This window comes from Aethalodelphis obliquidens, unplaced genomic scaffold (genome assembly GCF_003676395.1).
Source record: "Aethalodelphis obliquidens isolate GAN/ISIS:26980383/991018 unplaced genomic scaffold, ASM367639v1 scaffold7, whole genome shotgun sequence".
Classification (NCBI taxonomy): domain Eukaryota; kingdom Metazoa; phylum Chordata; class Mammalia; order Artiodactyla; family Delphinidae; genus Aethalodelphis; species Aethalodelphis obliquidens.
In genome coordinates this window covers 7,893,689-7,912,581 of record NW_020837951.1, presented here as the reverse complement: position 1 = coordinate 7,912,581, position 18,893 = coordinate 7,893,689, and the positions used below count along the sequence as shown (strand labels likewise).

General features: G+C 54.5%; 1 protein-coding gene across 6 annotated transcripts in view; it reads right to left on the bottom strand.

The window, feature by feature from the left end:
* SH2D3C (SH2 domain containing 3C) overlaps positions 1-13,013 on the bottom strand; it is a 31,670-nt gene extending 18,657 nt beyond the window's left edge. The window contains exons 1-2 of one of the 6 annotated variants that reach the window (XM_027104778.1): positions 12,827-13,013; positions 10,323-10,800 (exon numbers count right to left, since the gene is read on the bottom strand). In XM_027104778.1, the coding sequence (XP_026960579.1) occupies positions 10,323-10,800; positions 12,827-12,863 (515 nt within the window). In that variant the 5' untranslated portion in view covers positions 12,864-13,013. Of the gene's footprint in view, positions 1-8,190; positions 8,368-10,322; positions 10,801-12,826 lie in introns of those variants that run through there. The other 5 variants (XM_027104777.1, XM_027104785.1, XM_027104782.1 and 2 more) reach the window with 5 other exon arrangements.
* Positions 13,014-18,893: the final 5,880 nt, after the last annotated feature.

Sequence of the window (18,893 nt, the reverse complement as noted above, 5' to 3'; positions counted from 1 at the left end):
TGTCAACCCTGCCCCATCTGGGACGCCCTCTGTGTCCTCTGTGGAGCACACAGCAGCCTTCTCGCTGTGTCTGCCCTCACAGCCCTCTGCCACCCAGGCGGCTCTCAAGTGAAAAGCTAAGCAGATCTCGGTGCACAAAACACCCCCAAGCCTCCCATCTCTCAAAGAACAAAATCTAAATCCCACTCCATGGTCTGCAAATGGCTGGCCATGTAATTTATCAACTAAACCAAGACTTTTCTTCCCTTGTGAGAGTAAAGAGGGTGCCATTTTCATGCCAGAAAAACAAATGTAAACAGGCTCACGTGTTCCCCAACCTACAATGCCCTGTGTGGCGCTGGTGGTATCTGACTGCCCGCCTCATCAATTCCCACCCCCAAAATATGTCTCCCTCCCTCATTCTGTCCCGGCCACATTGGCCTCCTTGCCAAGCTCGTTCTTGCCACAGGGCCTTTGCACTTGATCTGTTCCCTTGCCTGGAATGCTCTCCGCCCCACCCCACATCATCACACAGCTTGCCCCTCCCCCTACTTTATTTAGAGCTCTGCTTAATGTCCCCAACCCAGAGAAGCCTTCCCTGACCACCCTGCCAAGAATAGTCCCTTGTCCCTCACTCTCTGTCCTCAACCCTGCTTTCTTTTCCTCAATCTCTGCCTGAAACAATCACTTTACATTTATTTGTTGACTCAGTTACCTGACGCCTCCCCTGGGGCACTAACCTTATATAGCTCACAGGTGAGCCCCCACCATGGTGCCTGGCACATGGTAGGAGCTCAAGAACTCTTTATTGCTTAAGGAATGTATGAACAGTAAACCCTCAACCAGTATTCATCACTATTGTTATTATTAATTCTGTCAGGCTGGACCCTGGTTCTCTGGCTGGCACAGGCCTCTGTATTGCCATCTGCAAAATAGGGAGGAAAGTCAAACATCAGGGAACTGCTTCCTCAAATACAGAAGCACCAAATTTAAATTTAAATGTGATAAATCTAATAAAATAAATTTAAAACAAAAACAGCTGAGCTAAAAACAAGACAAAACAAAAACTGTGGGTGAAGTATATGTTTCCAGGGCAGAATTCCATGCAGGGTTTCCCCCAGCTCCTGAGGCCAGGGGCTCCTCGTTGAGATGCTGTCTGACAGTCCTCCCTGTTCTGACATTCCAGAGTCCCTGGTGCTAGCCTTCCTTCCTGCAAAGTCCTTGCTGACCTCTAACCAAGCTGCAGCCTGGCCCCAGCAGGCTCCCAAAGGTGTTTGGGTTCTCTCTGTCCAGCCGAGTTGGGAGTGGGGTGGAGTACAGACCCCTCCCCCTCTCACCACCCTGCTCTTCCTGGGTGAGGTGTCCCATCCCAGTGTTTCCGGCCATTTAGGCCCGGAAATCCTCCCACTGCTGGGAACAGATTGGCCAGGACACTGGGATCGCCTAGCACTTCCTCCTGCTTCCTGTCCACTTCCCCTCATGCTCTGGGCAGGAGCAGAGCCTTGGGGAGGGGGCGCCTGCCCCAGGGAGCAGGTGGGCTGAGGTGGCCAGAGCCAGTGGGGGTGCTCAGGCAGAGGCCAAGGCCCGGGAAGCTGAGGGCCTGGAGCCACCACCAGCACCCATCACCTCTCCCTGCCCCACTATAACACTCCAGGATTCCTAAGACATAAGGTGACCATGTTGGCTCACCACCCACTGACATCATTTGCCCAGACTATGGCCACCACCTCCTCACTGCCTCCCAGCTTGCATCTGTGTCCCTCTGACTTGTTCTCCCCCCAGCAGCCAGAGCAATCCTGTTAAAATGAGTCAGCTTACGACTTTCCTGTGCTCCAGCCCACTGGAGTGAGCCCCAGTTTCACTCAGAGTAAGAGCTGAAGTCCTGGGGACTTCCCTGGTGGCACAGTGGTTAAGAATCCGCCTGCCAGTGCAGGGGACACAGGTTCGAGCCCTGGTCCGGGAAGATCCCACATGCCGCGGAGCAACTAAGCCTGTGCGCCACAGCTACTGAACCTGCGCTCTAGAGCCGTGAGCCACAACTACTGAGCCCGTGAGGCACAACTACTGAGCCCGTGCGCCACAACTACTGAAGCCCGTGCGCCTAGAGTCCGTGCTCCACAATAAGAGAAGCCACCGCAATAAGAAGCCCGCGCACCGCAACAAAGAGTAGCCTCCACTGGCTGCGACTAGAGAAAGCCCACGTGCAGCAACAAAGACCCAATGCAGCCAAAAATAAATAAATATATATATATATATTTTTAAAAAGCTGAAGTCCTCATAACAGCCTTCACACACTGGCTCTGACCACACTCCCCTCACTCACGCTGCCCCAGCCAGGCTGGGCTTCTTGCTGCCTTTTGTTCCCACCTCAGGGCCTTTGCACTTTCTGTTCCCTCTGCGAGAATACTTTCCCTCCAGATATCCACTAAGCTCCCGCCTTTCCCTCCTTCAGGTTTTTACCAAAATGTCCCTTCTCAGTGAGGCCTTCCCTGGCCGCCCATCTGGAAGTGAAGTGTGGCCTCTCAATGCTCGCCACCTCCCCGCCCTGCTTCGTCCCTCTCCGTAGCGCTTCATCTGACTTGCCATGCACTATCTCCTCTCACCAGAACATCAGCTCCACAAGGGCAGGGGTTGGGTTCTGCCTAGAATGGTGCCAGGCACCCTATAAAGATGTTTTGCTCTGTTTTGTATTTTTTGGTCACACTGCGTGGCATGTGGGATCTTAGTTCCCTGACCAGGGATCGAACCCGTGTCCCCTGCAGTGGAAGCACGATGTGTTAAACACTGGACCACCAGGGAAGCCCCTGTAAAGATGTTTATGAATGAATAAATGTCACAGCAGCCCCTGCAATCCTGAGGACAAACTCTAGTTCTCATGGGTCGGCCCGCTGTGACCCAGCCCCTGCCAGCCACCCCTCCTCTCTTCCTTAGGGTCCTCCTTGCACTCAGGCTTCACACTTCCTCCAAAGAGCTCTACCCGCTCCAGCCTCAGGACCTTTGCACGTGATATTCCTTCTGCCTAGAGGAATTCTCTCCCTTAGAGTCAGAGTAATCCCTACTCAGCCTGCAGATCTCAGTTTGCTTGGAGACTTCTAGAATGTTCTCTCTCTCTTTGTAATGATCAAATCCAGGAATCAAAGCTTCCATTTTAAAAAACTCAGCTCCGGGCTTCCCTGGTGGCCCAGTGGTTAAGAACCCGCCTGCCAGTGCAGGGGACACGGGTTCGAGCCTTGGTCTGGGAAGATCCCACATGCCGCAGAGCAACTACGCCCGTGCACCACAACTACTGAGCCTGCACTCTACAGCCTACGTGCCACAACTACTGAGCCCGCGAGCCACAACTACTAAAGCCCATGTGCCTAGAGCCCACGCTCTGCAACAAGAGAAGCCACTGCAATGAGAAGCCTGCGCAACGAAGAGTACCCCCTGCTCACAGCAACTAGAGAAAGCCCGCACACAGCAACGAAGACCCAACGCAGCCAAAAATAAATAAATAAATATTTAAAAATAAAAATAATAAAATAAAACTGAAATACTGTATTTTAAAAAAAACTCAGCTCCATTAATTAATTAATTAATTAATTTCTTATTTTATGGATTTAAAAGGCACTTCCTCTCTAATATTAGTGGTGAAATCAATTAATAAATAATAGTGACAACTGAGCTAAATAAGTTCCACTAATCAGCTGCATTAATTATTTAAATAACCAACCCCTTTAATTGCCTGTATTAGCTGATTTGTTCTTATAACTGGTACCACTTATTGCATACATTAGCTTAATTAATTGAATTAATGATCAGTCATTAGAGTCCATTATCCTTTATTTCCCCAGTGCAGGTTTCGGTCTGAGCTTTACTTTCAGGGTCTCCATCCTGGCCAGGAGGGAAGGGTGAGGCTCCCCCAGGGACCCTGGAGGAGAGGCTGCCATCCTGTTCCACCTTGGCCCTCCCTCACCACAGGCAGCCTTGCCCTGCAGAGCCCTGCAGCCTTGCTGCCCTCTGTCTGTCCCCCACTTTGCTCCCTGGGGTGTGGTCATATGGTCTTGAGTGGAGATTTCCCCAACGTCTGCCTCATGCTTCCCAGCTTTCTCCCTGCCCTCCCCTCTCTGAGCTTCAACTTCCTCATCTGTGAAATGGGCATATTTTAACTGTCTTCCCAGAGGGGCTGCAAGGATCCTATGAGAAGGAAAGGTGGAAGGTTCCTTAGCCCCTGTGGTTCCTCTCATTGCCCCAGCACCACCACCCCCCAAATGAAATCTCCCATCCTGCTCCTCCTGGGGGGTTGAAGATACCCTCCCTCCTTCACTCCGACTTTCACTCACCCGGGGCAGAGAAGCAACCCTGCTCTATGCTCCTTAGTCCTTAAAGACCCTGAGAAGGGAGAGCTGGGGTGGAAAGCCCCATCTCTCTGGGGACACCCAGCCAAGAGGCCTTTGGGATTCCCTGCCAGGAAGGCCCTTGGCTTTAGCCTCTGCCCTGCCCCCTCTCCTGTACGATGGGCCACCACCGTCCTGGAGACGTCCTTCCTCCTCTCCGCCATTCTGCGCCCTCAGTCTTCTTGACAGGGGTGAGCTCCCCAGCAGAGCTCAGGAAGGGTCCCAGCTCTGTGAGAAGAGGACAGATCGGGGGTCGCTCATCCCAGGGCAGAGCTGAGGAGTCCGAGTCCCAAGAGCTGCTGAGACTTAACAGCTGCTGGAGACGAGCAAATGCGGAAGACGACTGGATGCCTGTGCAGAAGCCCCGCTTAGAGCAGGGCACAGAGCTGCTCAGACGAGACCTGGCTCGGCTCTGCTTTATTCCTTGCCCGAGGCAGGCTCTCCCAGATGATGGGGACTGCTCCTGGATGGAGATGCGGGACACTGGGGAGGGGAAAGTGAAGAAAAAGAATATTCCGACCAGACCAGGAACCCAGAATCAACATGAGGAAGAGGAAACGAAGTGGGCATGGACAGGGGAAAGACCCTCAGGGGCTCTGAAGAGGGCCCTCGGCTGGGAGGGAGGAGGCTGTGTGACCCTGGGCGAATCCCCCTTGTTGGGCCTCAGTTTCCTCTTCTACAAATGGGTGTGGTGATCGCCTGAGCATCCTGTGTGCCGGTACTTCCTCGGGCCAGGGCCAGGTTAAATGCTCTACTTTGTCTAGTCCTCACGATGACCCTGTGAAGCAGGTGCTGTTATTGTCCCCAATTTACAGATGGGGAAACTGAGGGTCAGAGAGGGGAAGGGGGTTTCTCAATGTTGTAAAGACAGTCAGCAGTGGGCCTCTGAGCCGCTGATGTAGCCGACCCCTTTCTTCCCCAGCTCTCACGCCACATACGTCCAGCATTCTGTAAACAGAGTCCGCTAAGGGTTTGAGGGGATGTGGCTCCAGCTGGGGTTGGTGGGGGGACCGTCCATCCTTCCTGAGCCAGCGCAGTTCCCACAGCCTCAGGCGTCTGGGGGTCTCAAGGGCTATGAGAAAGTCTCCACAGGAAATGAGAGCCAGGAGCAGCTGGGCCCCTTTGGAAGACAAGGACCAGCCGCCCAGAGTCTGAGGAGGCTGAATGGGCTGAGCCCACCACAGCCCCCTCCCCCCGCCGTGGGTAATCACTACCAGATGCCCGGCAGCTGACGTCACTTTGCAGGGCCGAGAGGGTCGTGGGACTCTGGGGAGTGTTGGGAATTCTTGGACAGGAATCAACATTCCGAAAGGAAATGGTGGGGGGGTGGGGACGGGGGTCTTGGCCTGTTCTCAATGCCTGGCACCAGGGCTGGGGCACGGGCAACACAGGGTGCCCCCGGCCGGGGTGCTTCCTTCTCCACGTCTCAGTTTCCTTCTGAACAGCCCTGGAAGTGGAGTGGAGGGGTCTGGGTCTCTGGGAGGCAGGAAAGGATGTTCAGGTGAGACACTTTAGAATGAGTAGGACTGCGGTCAAATCCTCCTTAAAGGAGAAGTCCTCGTAAAACATAAGTCAGAGTGGGGCCTTCCTCTGCTTGAGGCCAGCAACGGCTGCAACTCGCTCAGAGTCAAAGCCAGGTCCTTGCTGGGCCTTCCAGGCCTCACTTATCTGAACCCATTTCCTTTCTGGCCTCATTTCCACCACTCCTCTCCCCAGCCCCCATCTTGCTCTCTGCTGCTCCTCAAACGTGCCAAGGATGCTCCCACCTCAGGGCCTTCGTACTTGCTATTCCTTCGGCCTAGTATACCCTTCCCCAGATATCAAGATGGTTTGTTCCCAGTACACCGGAAACTAATATAATATTCCATATCAACTATATTTCAACTAAAAAAAAAAAAGAGGGTCTGTTCCCTCATCTCCTTTGCTCAAACATCAGTTTCTCACTGAGACTTTTTTCCTGGCTAACCTTCCTAAATTGCCACCACCAGCCACTACCCTCCAAGCCCTACTTGATTTGAATCCTCCTCCGTAGTGCTTTTCTCTTCTGGCTGACTGGGTAACTCATTATCTTGTTTATCATCTGTCTCCCCCACACTGGAATGGGGGCTCCTTGAGAGCAGGGTTTTGTCTGCTGTGCTCACTGCTGTCTCCCTAGAACCTAGAAGAATGTCTAGGAATAGTTGCATCTCAGTAACTATTAAAATGAATGAAATTCCAACTCAACTGTGTCATCACAAGCAAGTTGTTAACCTCACAAAACCTCGATGTCTTCATCTGTAAAATGGGCTCCTATTACCGCCTTTTCAGGGGGGTATGGGAAGTCATTTGAAGTAATGGTAGAGACAGCTCTGAGATTTTTACTTGCAGGAGGTGAAATGTGGCCTAGTGGTTAAGTGCTTGGGCTTGGGAGTTAGTCAAGACGGAATCGAATCTAGGCTCTGACACTTAATCTCTCTGTGACCCCAGGAAAGTCCCTTTCTCTCTCTGAACCTCAGTCTCCTCGCTGGTAAAATGTGGTAGATGGCACCCACTGAGTGTTCCAGGCAGGGCCAGCCAGTTGTCCTCTGGTGGGACCCTGGCCTGACAATTCCTGTGTGTGTGTGTGGGTGTGGGGTGTTGGGGGACCTCCTTTCCCTCTCTGAGACTCTGCTTCCTCCTCTATAACATGGACTGAAGGTAGAGTGTCAGGGCTCTCTGGACCCACTATTTCCCTGCAGAAGGCTGAGGGTGCCAGGGGATGGGGGGAGACTGGGCTGGTGCTCTCCATTTTGGGAGCTAAATGCCCTTCATTCCCCTTCTATTGGCCCCTCCTCCCTCCTTCCTCTGCATCCCCCATGATCTCAGCAGGGAACAGGGCACCAGGAAACTCCTGCAGCCTCACCTCTTCCCCTTCCTTCCTTTTGCTCCAGGTGCAACCTGCTTCCCAGGGGGAAGGGGAGGGACACGTCTTCCCCAGCTTATGCTGCTCCCTGAACAGCCACTGGGATGACCCCCTTGGGACACTCAGGAATGAGGCTCCCAGTCTTACTCAGTGGCAGTTCTCAAATGCCCTTGTTCCCAAGCTGGATGGATCCTCAGAGACCATCCCAGGCCCATCTTGGCTGTTGGGGAGATTGAAGCCCAGAGTAGGGCAGGACAAGCCTGAGATCACACAGGCAAAGCAGGTCGCCTGACTCCAGCACAGATCTGGGCTTCACAGGCTCCTAGAAGAAATGTTCAACAATTCCTGGACTCCTACTTGGCCTGGAGAGCAGGTGGGACACTGGGTCTCAAGGCACCAGGAAAGGGCTCAATCTGATCTGCTAACCCCACCCCCCTCAGGACCCCTGGACACTCCAGATGATTAGGGGGGGAAGGGAGAGTCTCCCCATTTCCTCTTAGCTCTAAGCCAGGCCTGATGCCAGAGGCACTGCCAGGACCATCTCTGCCCACAGGGGAGGAAGGCTGGGTCCTAGACTTGGCATTCTCAAGGTGTCTCAATACCTGCTGAAGGGGAATGGGTTGCCTAGTCGTTGAGGGCCTGGTCCAGGAAGGTGGAATTAAACCCTAGCTCTGACTTTCACTAGTTGTGTCAAACTGGGCAAGTAAACCTCTCTTTCCTCATCTCAAAACTGGAAATCGTAATAGTGCCTCTCTTCTGGTACTGTTGTGACCAGAAGATGCCCAACCTGTGCCGGGAGAGGCTGGGGATAGAGTTACACCAAAAGAAAGTTTAAAAGTTCCTGATGCTAAACTCACACCCAGGTTTGTCAGCTGCCCCAGGGGCACGGATTTCCACCTCAGACAACTCCCGTTCCGGGCGGCGGCCCTCCTTGGTCCCAGCTCGGTCACTCACCCTCTGGGTCCCAGTGCGGGGCACCTTCGGCCCACCGCAGTCATAGTTCCCTGTCGTGGCGGCCTGCAACCCGTAGACCTCCTCTGCTCGACGGCTCCCGCCTTTCTCAGGATACGGAGCTGCGGAGCATAGAGCAGGACTCCTGGGGAGGAGCCTGGCCTGTAGGCCACGCCTCGGACACGCCCCTCTGCCCTCCTTGGGCGCGCTCCACCGCCTACTTCTCCCTCCGGGAAGGCCACGCCCCGCCTCGGACACGCTCTCCGCCTGCTGTCTCGCTCCGCCCTCTACCCCATCTGTCAGGTCGGAGCAGGAAGGCCACGCCCCCGAGCACACCCCCTCCACCTCGCCCCGCCCCACTCCGAGGCCAGCTTCCCCAACAGTCCCTGCGCCGCATGGGAAGGCCATGCCCCTGCCCACGCCCATTCACCACGCCCCGCCCCGCCCCGCCCCGCTTCAGCAAACCCTTAGCGCGCTTCTCAGACTTTGGTTACCTCAGAACACCCCCGGAGCTACGAGGCCCGCTATCCTGCATACAATCCTTGCTCCACACCCGAATGAGGCCGAATTTAAGAGGGGATGGCAAGAGAAGGCAGCCTGGAGCAGCCAGAGATGGTGGAAAAGCATTTGTTTTATTCATCATAAACGTAAGCACTCCCATTTACCGAGTTGTTTGTGGTGTGTCAGGCGCTGTGCTAAGATTTTACAAGTATGTTACTCTTGAATTCTCACCACAGCCCTACAAGGTAGGTGCTATCGTTGTGCCCGTTTATCAGATGAGAAGAGTGAGGCTCGGGGAAGGGAACAGACTTGTCCAAGGTCATGCAGTCAGTAAGAGGCAGCGTCTGGACCGGATTCACTCTGCAGCTTTACAAGGTCCTGCTCCCCACTGAAGGACCAATTACCCCAGCACACAGAAGCTGTGCTTGGTGTCTCAGGGCAAAGTCATTCAAGAGAGGTTCCAGAACCGACCCTAGAGTTACTTTTGCTCAGATTTTTTTCCCCCTCTTTATTTCAATAGGTACATCTGACGAGTATGGTTTAGACAAAGGCTCTGAGGGTTGAAAAGCAAGGGACTGGGGGTGCAGGGGTGGTGGTGGGATGAATTGGGAGATTGGGATTAACATATATACACTAATATGTATAAAATAGATAACTAAGAACCTGCTGTATAAAAAAATAAATTAAAAAAAAGAAATAAACTGGAAAAAAAGAAAAGAAAAGCCAGGGACTCCTTTGGTGGGGGCTGAGGGGGTTTCCCACGGGCATGAAGTACATGACTGTAGGGCTTAGAAGATGGTGGGTACCATGTGGTGGATGAGTGTGCAGCCACTGGAGACAGGCAGATTCCTGCTCAAATCCCAGCTCTGCAACCTTGGCTGAGTCTCAGTTTCCCCATCTGCAAGATTGGCGGGGGGCGGGGGAGGTGGGTAATAGTACAATCTTTTACAGAGTGTTCAGTGAGTAACATTTGTTTTGACACCCAGTAAAATGGGTACTGACTAAATGAGAACTATGGTCATATCATCACTATTTGTATTTTTGTATCAACTCAACACACCCTGTAACCAAGTTAGTTAACAAGTGGTCTTCTAGATCAAGGGGAGTAATGTTGTCCAGCAGAATTAAAGGTGGCGATTCGGGTGTGGGCCCCAGGGCAGGGATCCAGTGATTGGGCTTGGATCCACCCAGTAGCTGAGGGCCCATGCTGGAGGCTGCCTAGGGCTTTGGAGCCGGGGTGGGCGTGGGCGGCGGGGGCGGGTCTTAGTTCAAGTCCTAAGTTTGTCATTTGCTAGATGTGCACCTGACTGGGGCAGATGACATTCCCTCTCTGAATCTCAGTTTCCTCTTCTGTCATATGGAAATAACAGTATCTTCTCCCCGGGTTTGTTTGTTTTTTTCCCTGTTTGTTTTTGTTTTTTTCCTGAGTATTAATTACAAGTGAAGGGCTAAGTACAGTGACTGGTCTATAGTAAGCACTTGGTTAATGTGTAGGTATGTTTCTGTGTGTGTGTTTTGTTTTGTTTCTACTCAGATGTGTGTGTTGGGGGGGTCCTCTCCAGGATCTACTGGTAGGAGGCTGGAGACACCATCCCCACAGGTCCTGCCCTCACCCTCCCCTGATGGGCACCTACCTTTCTGAGACCACGTTCCTGGGGTCTCGCTCCTCTTCTGTGTCTGCACTGGGGTCCTCAGGTTTTCTCATGGGGCCCACTTCCACTGCTGAAGGGTTGGGTCCCACTGCTGGGGTGTCCTCCACGGGGGCATCGGTCCCCACCACCACCTTCTTGGCTGCCTCCAAGCCTGAGGGGTCAGGCAGCCCTCGGGGCACCACATGGGGCTCAGGGCCAACCTCCTGGGCCTCCTGGGTGGCCTGTTGGTCCCGAACCTTCTTGATGCTGGGGCGAGGCATGGTGCCCATGTGGCTGTACATGTCGCTGGAGCGGGCATAGGCCGGGGGGCTCTTGGGGACTGTCACCATGTCATCCTGTGTGGCATCAAAGGTGTCAGCCTCCAGATGGGGCCGGATGCTGGTGGAGGCCAAAGATCGTCTCAGAGTGAAGGACCGAGGAAGGTTGGAGAGACTCCCAAAGCCCTTGAACTTGAAGAACTCTGGCAGTGGGAAAGGGAGGGAAAGAAGTTAATGATATTGCCAGCACTAAGAATAATAACAGTAAAATATCTGCGCAGTTCCGCTCATTGACGGTCCAAGGAGGGTTAGGAGTTTCACTGACACCCCCTCTAACTGTTATGTTATAAAATGGCAGCTCTGGAATTGCAGAGCCCTGGGCTTGAATCCCTTGAATTCCACATCCTAGCTGTGTGACCTTAGGCAAGTCACTTGTCCTCTCTGAACCTCATTCTCCACATCAGTAAAATAGAGATTATAGTACCCATCTCCTATGGGCAATGGGAGAACTGAAGAAAAGCATGAACTCAGCATGTAAATAACATGCTTAACATGGTACCTGACACACAGAATAACCTCCATAAGAAGTAATGAAGATGATGATGATCACAATAAATGCCTCTGCATTTGTCAAACATGCTGCATGCATTAATTACTTCACTGAATTCTCAACACAACTCCATGACACAAGTTTAATTCCCCATTTTCCAGATGAGGAAATTGAGGTTCAGAGCTGTGACATGACCTGCCTGAGGTCACACAGCGGGAGGCGAAGCATATGTGTGTGTGTGTGTGTGTGTGTTGGGGTGGGCAGGGGGCGTTTGAATGAGGCTCTGTGCCCCTGAGGTGAGGGTGAAATGAGAAGGGGGTTGTCGGGAGCCGGAGGGTCCCACTCCCTGCGGTTCCGTCCTTCCTGTCAGCTGAGCCTGGTGTTGGGACTCAGGCAGCAGTGCTCGGGTGATACCATCTCCTCGTTTCCGCGGGGGTGCATCTGAGTTCCCTCCTCCCCGTCCCCAGCTGTGAGACTGCCCTTCCTCGCAGCCACCACCATCTGACTGACTTCACTACAGCCTCCAGATAAGCAAAAAGGAAAAACCCTGGCATTTGCCACTTCCTCGGCATCCTGTGCCTCCTCAGGTCCTCACAACCATGATGGAATATATCGGTGGGATGCCCCCATCTGACCAGACAGAAAACTGAGGCCCAGAGAGGGGAAGGAATTTGCCCAGGGTCACAAAGCAAGGCTGAGCCTGGACAAGGGCCCAGGGCTCTGGATTGCTGGGGTCAGTGTTCTGGGGCTTCCCTCGCAGTCCTGCCCACCCCCTCACTTGGTCTTATTCTCTGCCTCCTGACAAATGCTGTCAGAAGATGCTGAGGCTCTGCTCTTAGAAAGCTATGCCGTGGGGCAGAAATTGTGCCAACGACTGCCTTCTTTCTCAGCACCGCTTGTTTCGTCCCCTGGGGACTGGGGGTCTGGAGAAAACAGTAGTGGGACAGGGAGGGAAACTGAGGACCAGAGTCCAGGAACTTGAGATTGAGCCCTGCTCAGTAGCCCCATATGACCTCAGGCAAGTGTCTTCGTCTCAGTCTTTTCATCTGTGGAATACAGTCATAATCCTTGCCCTGTCCACCCACCTGTGCTGTCAGATCAGAAGAATCAGGGGAAACTGAAGTTTGCTGGCACCAGGAAGGGATCACCAACCTGGGGGAGAAGTGATGGGTGCGTGTGGCCCCTCACTGAGTTGCTCTGGGTCCCAGCGTCACTGCTGATGGGGACATGGGACAGGCTCTCATGGCACACACCCCTCCCCCCCGCCCCAGCCACAGCAACTCCCAGCCTGAGACCCCATGTGAACCAGGCCCAGAGGCAGGGGGTGGACTGCGTGGAGGTCTTCCCTGGCCCAGCCATGAGGTCAAAGGGAGCCAGAGGACACGCAGACGAATGGAGAGACTGAGAGTTGGGGTGGGGAGAGACAGAGAAGTAGAGACGGGCAGAGACAGACAAGAGAAGAACAGAGAGCCTAACCAGCTGGAGAGAGAGAGATACTGGGCCAGTGATGGAGAGATGGCAACTGGAAACTCAGAAGCAGAGGCCTCTGGAGAGAGGCAGAGATGGACAGAAAGAAAAACAGAAACGAGGTAGAGTGATGAAGAAGCAAATACAGAGAGGCTGAGATGGACGGACAGACAGAAGGATGAAGGACAGTGCAAACGGCACCCTGCACTCACTGAACTTTTTGCTGGCCTTCTTGGTCCCCTCCGTCATCTTGGCAAGTCGTGCAAAGCCCCCGGCTGGAAGGCAAGTGGCCACTTGAAGCTCTGGACATCAACGTTGAGATGCCTCCCTCACCTCCCCTTCCCCTTTCTCGCGCCCTCTCACTCGCTTCCTCTGTGTATTTTTAAACCAGTGAAACTCCCACAGCCCCACCCTCCCCATCCTCTCTGCAGGGGGCGGAGGCAGGGGCCTCCCCCAGTCCCGGCCCCTGTGGGCCTCCTCCTTGGCCTCGGCCTCGGGGAGGCAGGGGACAGACCGCAAGCGCGTGAGATCTGGAAGGTCTGGGAAATAAACCACAGACTCTGGGAACAGAGCCCACTGGGCTGGGGGCCTCTGGGGACCTGCCAACAGCTATCAGGGGGTCTGGCCAGCAGGCTGGGAGGGTGCAGGGAGTCAGACCTGAGGGCAGGGGGGTTTATTCTAAGCCTCAGTGCTGGGGGATGCACTGGCAGCGGTGGATAGGAGAGTGTCATGGTTTGGCCTGTGGGCTCTGGGACCACCCAGACCCAAATTCAAGTCTTGGCTGGCCGCTTTGTCACTGTGTGATCCTGGACTAGGGGACTCACCTCCCGGAGCCTCAGTTTCCTCTCTGTGAGTAGGGGGTATTTGCAATGCCCACCTCACAGAGTCCAGTGCTTGGTGCAAAGCCTGGCACAGAATCAGTGCCCACTACACTCCTTTTCAAGCTAGCAGGGACATGGCGATAATTTAGTCCACCACCCCATTGTACAAAGATAGGAAAACCGAGGCACAGACAGGCAGAAGGATTGCCCCAGGTCATACAGCGGGTTGGTGGCACAGACTGGGTTACAACTTGCCCTTTCAGGCCCCTTAGCCCACAGCCTGGTGTTTTTCCACCCTGCAACCCCCGTGCGTGTGTGTGTGTGTGTGTGTGTGTGTGTGTGTGTGTGCGCGCGCGCGCGCACGCGCGCACGCGCTTACATGGACAGGGCAGAGATGAGGAAACGAAACCTCTCCTACACAGGTTGTCCCTGACACCTGTGGAGGCTTTCAGCAGCTGCTGGGGGCGGTGCAGCTGAAAGACCAGGAGCTTCAAATCCTGGCTCTGAGTGCTGCTGACAAGTTACTTGTGCCTCTGAAGCCTCAGTCACCTAATCTCTAGAATAGGCACAAGTGCAAGGTATGCAGTCAACTCCCAGAGGCTCCAGCATGATTGAACATTATTATCCTGGCCCCAGGGCTGGCAACTGGGGCTGTGATAGGGGAAGTTCAAGGTCAGATGGGGCCCATCCTGCATCCTCCATAAAAATAATGACTACTAACGACTAACATTTTCTGGTCACTTAGTATGTGCGGCCACAGGGCTCAGTTCTTCTGCCCTAACAGGCAAATGTTGTTCTCTTGTCCTCATTCTACTGCCATGGAAACTGAGCCCCGCCCCCCGCCCAAAGTCAAGTTACCTGGAATTGGGATCTGCCTGTCCAGCTGTGGAGCCTGAGGTCCTAACTTCCACACTCATAGCTCCCACCATCTTTTGGCAGCTGGATGATAGACCTTGGCAGGGGAAGGGTCTGCTGAACCTTCTCGATGGGATGAGGGGGAACCTGAGGCCCTGGAGGGAAAAGGGACACAGCCTGTGAGACAGAGGCAGCAAACAGGCCTGGATGGGACAGGTGTTCAAAGTTCAAATGAAAGGATGGGATTTCTGGACCATGGCCTTAGGAGGATAAGGAGGGTACAACTCCAGCTCCCTCTACTGAGCACTGAGCATGAGCCAGGCATGGAGCTGGAAGCCCCTACAGGTCGTCACAGCCCTGTGAGATGATCCTGGTACTGTCCCATTTCACAGATGAGGGAACTGAGGCTAAAGAGGAGCAGAGACTAGACAGACAGACACCCAGGTGTTCTAACTCCCAGGCCAGTGTCCCTTCCCATCTCTGGGTTGTTGTCAGAAAAGGGAGAGGGGCCTGTGGCCTGGTGGTAGCTGGGGGTCTTCCCTGTGGGAGGTGGAGGGTGGGTTCCCCAGCTTCTCTTCCAAGAGGCAGTCACAGTGATTTGGGCTAACTGCTGAGGCTGTGGCATCAGCCAGTGCTGGCTTCCTGGCCAGGCCCACTCCCGACTTGCTCTGTGATCCTCCATAAGAGACTTTACCTCTCTGAGTCTCAGTTTCCTCATCTGTGAAATGGGGTCACAGTAGCCCCCACTTCCTGGAGTTGTTGGGAAGACGAAAGGAGCAAATGATGACCCGGGCCAGTACACTATGGCCTCAGCAAACCCTGGTGGTTGTTGCTGAGGGATGGGGGTGGTTCAGGCCAGGGGCAGACTGGCACAGGCCAGGAGAACCCCAGGGCAGGCACGTGGTGTGAAACCTGGGAGTCCCAGCCACGATGAGTCCCTGTTGCCGTGGTGGAGGGGCCTTGTCAGCGCCAGGCTAGCCCTGCCGTTGGCCCAGGTGCCAGGGCAGTTGCTGCATCCCTGAGAGGATGAATGGGGCTCAGTGTGGCAGCTCCGCTGAGCTCAGAGCCCTCTTTGTGCTGCCTCAAGTGGCCGTTGGGAGTGTGGCTGGGGACCTGCTGGCGGGTGGCTGTCCCCCAGGCCCTCCTCAGCCAGTGCTGGAGGCCAGCCCAGCCCCACTCTGCAGCACTGAACACACAAGTGCTTTCCCACCTCCAGGCCTTTGCTTGGGCCGGACCCGCACTCGGAATGCCACTTGTCCCTCCACTGGCTCTATCTTTTGCCTCCACTGAGTCCCTGAGGTCTGATTGAGCCATAGTGCCCCAGGAACGCTGCTCTGATTTCTGTCCCCTCCCTCCTTGCCCTCCTTCCTCCAAGTCTATGTCACAGTCGTCTGCAATCTGACCAGGTACTATCAGGGATTGGAGGCTTTCAATGTCATAGTCAAAGGTGTTGGACCCAGGCAAACCTGAGTTCAGACCCCACCTCGGGCAAAGTCACATCAACTCTCTGAGCTTCATTTTTCTCATCAGTAAAATTGGACAAATACAACATCCCTCACAGTATCCTGTGGCAATGAAATAACACGTTTATACTGAGAGTTATCATCTGTATTACATTCACTTTTGTCTTTATATGCATGTTCCAAACAGACCTCATGCTCCGTTGAGAGAACTGGCCTCATGCATCCATACTGGCCTCAGGCCTGCTATACTGTAGCACTCAGTAGATACCTTTCCCTAGCTTGACTCAGTTGTCTTATATTGGGGGACAAAGAGACCTGGCTTTGAATCCCAGCTCCATAGCTCCCTCGCTGCGTGGCCTTTGGCAGGCCACTTCACCACTCTGAACCTGTTTCTTCTTCTGTAAATTTGGCCCCATAATAACAACTTCCTAAGAGGGGTGCTATAAAGTTCTAGGGGTCTGACACATAACACCACGGGGCCGGGCACAGTCAGTACCCAGCCGATGTGGGCAGAATGTCCATGGGATTGCAGGGCTGTGGGCATCACACAGCCACTCTCTGTCCTGTATCCCCCTATCCAGTGACCCCTGTCTCCCCAGACAGACCGGCAGCCAAGAGCACCCCACCCCACAAGCCTTTCTTCTCTCAATATGCCCCGTACCCTGTTCCTACTCGGGGGAGGAAAACAGAGGGTCCAGGCCAGGGTCAAAACAGCTGGCCAGTGGCTCCCTTTCCTACTCTGTGCCTCAGTTTCCCTAACTGCTAAATGGCAGCAGGACCAGAGGCTCTCTCAGAGCCTGGTCAGTCAATCGGCAAACATTCCTGAGTATTGGCCACATGCCCTGTTTTGCCAGCTTAGCTGATCATGGAAACAGGAAACATTTCCCTCAAACCAGCAAATCAGAAGTCAAAGTCAGTGAGAAATTGTCTCTGGCTAGGACCTAATTTCTTCTCACTTTCACCTAGGCAGCCTGCTGAAGGGCTTCTGACTGCTCCTGCCTGCATTCCTCCCCAAGGAAGGGCTGAGGGCCTGAGGCCCTGAGGGGAAGTGACTGGCGATGTCAGGGTTCAGGCCAGGGATGGTGGGGTGGAGGAGGTGACACCACCGGAACTTTTGCTGAGGCCTCTGCCCACAGGATGTGACTTAGCGAGGGCTCATGAGAAACAAGTAGGGGCCCCAGCCTGAGAGTCTGATGGTGGAAGCCACACAAGCCCATGGCAGACCTACCCCCTCCAATGCTACTATCCCCTCCCACACCTCCCACCGGCATCCAAGGCACCCAGCCAGTGGTGCTGTGACAAGACTGTGCCCTAACTCCACCCTCAGCCCAGATGGGTAGGGTCCTGACACGGGTAATTGCTTGGGGTTGGCACCAGACTGACCCGGTTCAAATATCAGTATGGCAACTGGCCGGCTATTTGACCCTGGCCAGTGACGGCACTTCTGAATTTCAGTCCTTCTGAGTACAATAGAGGTAATAATAGTGTAATATTGCTGAGTGAGAATTGAGATAATTCCCATAAAGTGGGAAGCGTACAGCTTGGACCATTGATTTTCCCTTGATAAATTGTACTTACTACAATTGTTATTTTCTCCCTCCTTGCCCTCCCCACCCCCAACTTAGCCAATGGCCACTCTGCTTCTAATAGTGTGCCCGTGAAGCTGACCCCAGATCACTCCCCGACATGCCTCAAACCCCTGCTGGTCTACACTGCCTTCAGGAGAGTGCTCTCTGCTCCTCATCTGACCCTCAAGACCTTACCTGGAAGGGTCCCCCATGGCAGAACAGGGTCTCTTGGGACATGAGGATCACCAGACCCATTCCTGACTGCTCCTACAAGGAAGCTTCAAGGCCAAGCCATGTGAGCTAAGAGGTGGAGAGCAACCGGGGAAAGGTACTGGGGTGCAATCAGAGAGCACAGCCCCGAAGGCAGGGAGGCCCAGGGGGTAGGAAACAGTGTGGCCACAACCTACAAGGGAAGATGGAAAGAGCCCCAAATGTCACAATTTTGTTTTTCCTGAAGACAGTGGAGGGAAATACATACAGACTCTGCTTCAGAATGATCTGGCGGGTGCTCCGAGGGGGACAGATGGAGAGGGCAGACTGGGGAGGACAGGACTCAGGATCCATTGGCAGAGGACTGGAGAGGAGGGGCAGATTGAAGAGGTGCAGAGGAGTTGGAAAGACAGCCTTGTTGGGGGCTGGCTTTTGAGTAGGGCTGGAGGAAGAAAGAGGAGGCTCCTGGAGCCAGAAAGGTATCAGAAAGATGCTGGGGAAGGGCCAGGGTAGGGAAAGGGGGCACAGGACCAGAGAAGGAGATGGGTGAATGGTGGGCTTGGTGCCTGGCACATAAGGACAACAGGCCTCAAACAGCACGACTGCTGTCCTCCTGGACAGACTGTAAATAGCCTGAGTCAAGAGCACCCTCTTCAGACTCAGACAAGGTTCGAGTCCCAGCTTTGTCACTGTGTGACCTTGAGCAAATGACCTCACCTCTCTGAGCCTCAATGTGCTCTTCTGTAAAATTGGTTAGTGATCCTGACTATGGGGCTGTTGATTCAGGATTCAGCAGGAACTCCCAGCACTTCCTGAGCACACAAGGGTGCAGAGTAAATGCTAGCTACTTTTGTGACTACTGACCCGGGGCGCGACCAGCTCGAGCTCAGCTCAGGGGGGACGGGGGTCCTGTGGGTTTCATCCCTGCCTCCCGGAGAACAGGGGGTCCAGGGATGGAAGGCCTGGGCTTTGCTCGCTCGCCACCTCCAATGTCGCCGCGCCCTCTGGCGGCTGTCAGTTGCCATATCAACGGCGGGTAGCAGGGGCCCGGGGAGGCGGCGGTGGCGGCCGTTCTCTCCTCCCCAGGCCGGAGGCCGCTCCCTCGGCACCTCCCGCCTTCGCCTGTGAGGGGCTGCACCCCGAGCTGGGGAGGAAGGGGCTCCCCACGGCAGCTAGCATGTGTAGGTAAACTGAGGCACGCGGCGAGTCGCCTCGCAGCCAGGTGTAGAGCGCGGGGCCCCACCTCCGAAGGCGGAGGAGGGGCCGCGGGCGGTGACGCGCCGAGGGCGGCGGGCGGACAGGGAGCGGGCGGCGGCGGCGGGCGGCGGCGGCGGCGGCGGCGGCGGCATGCGGCGGCGGGCG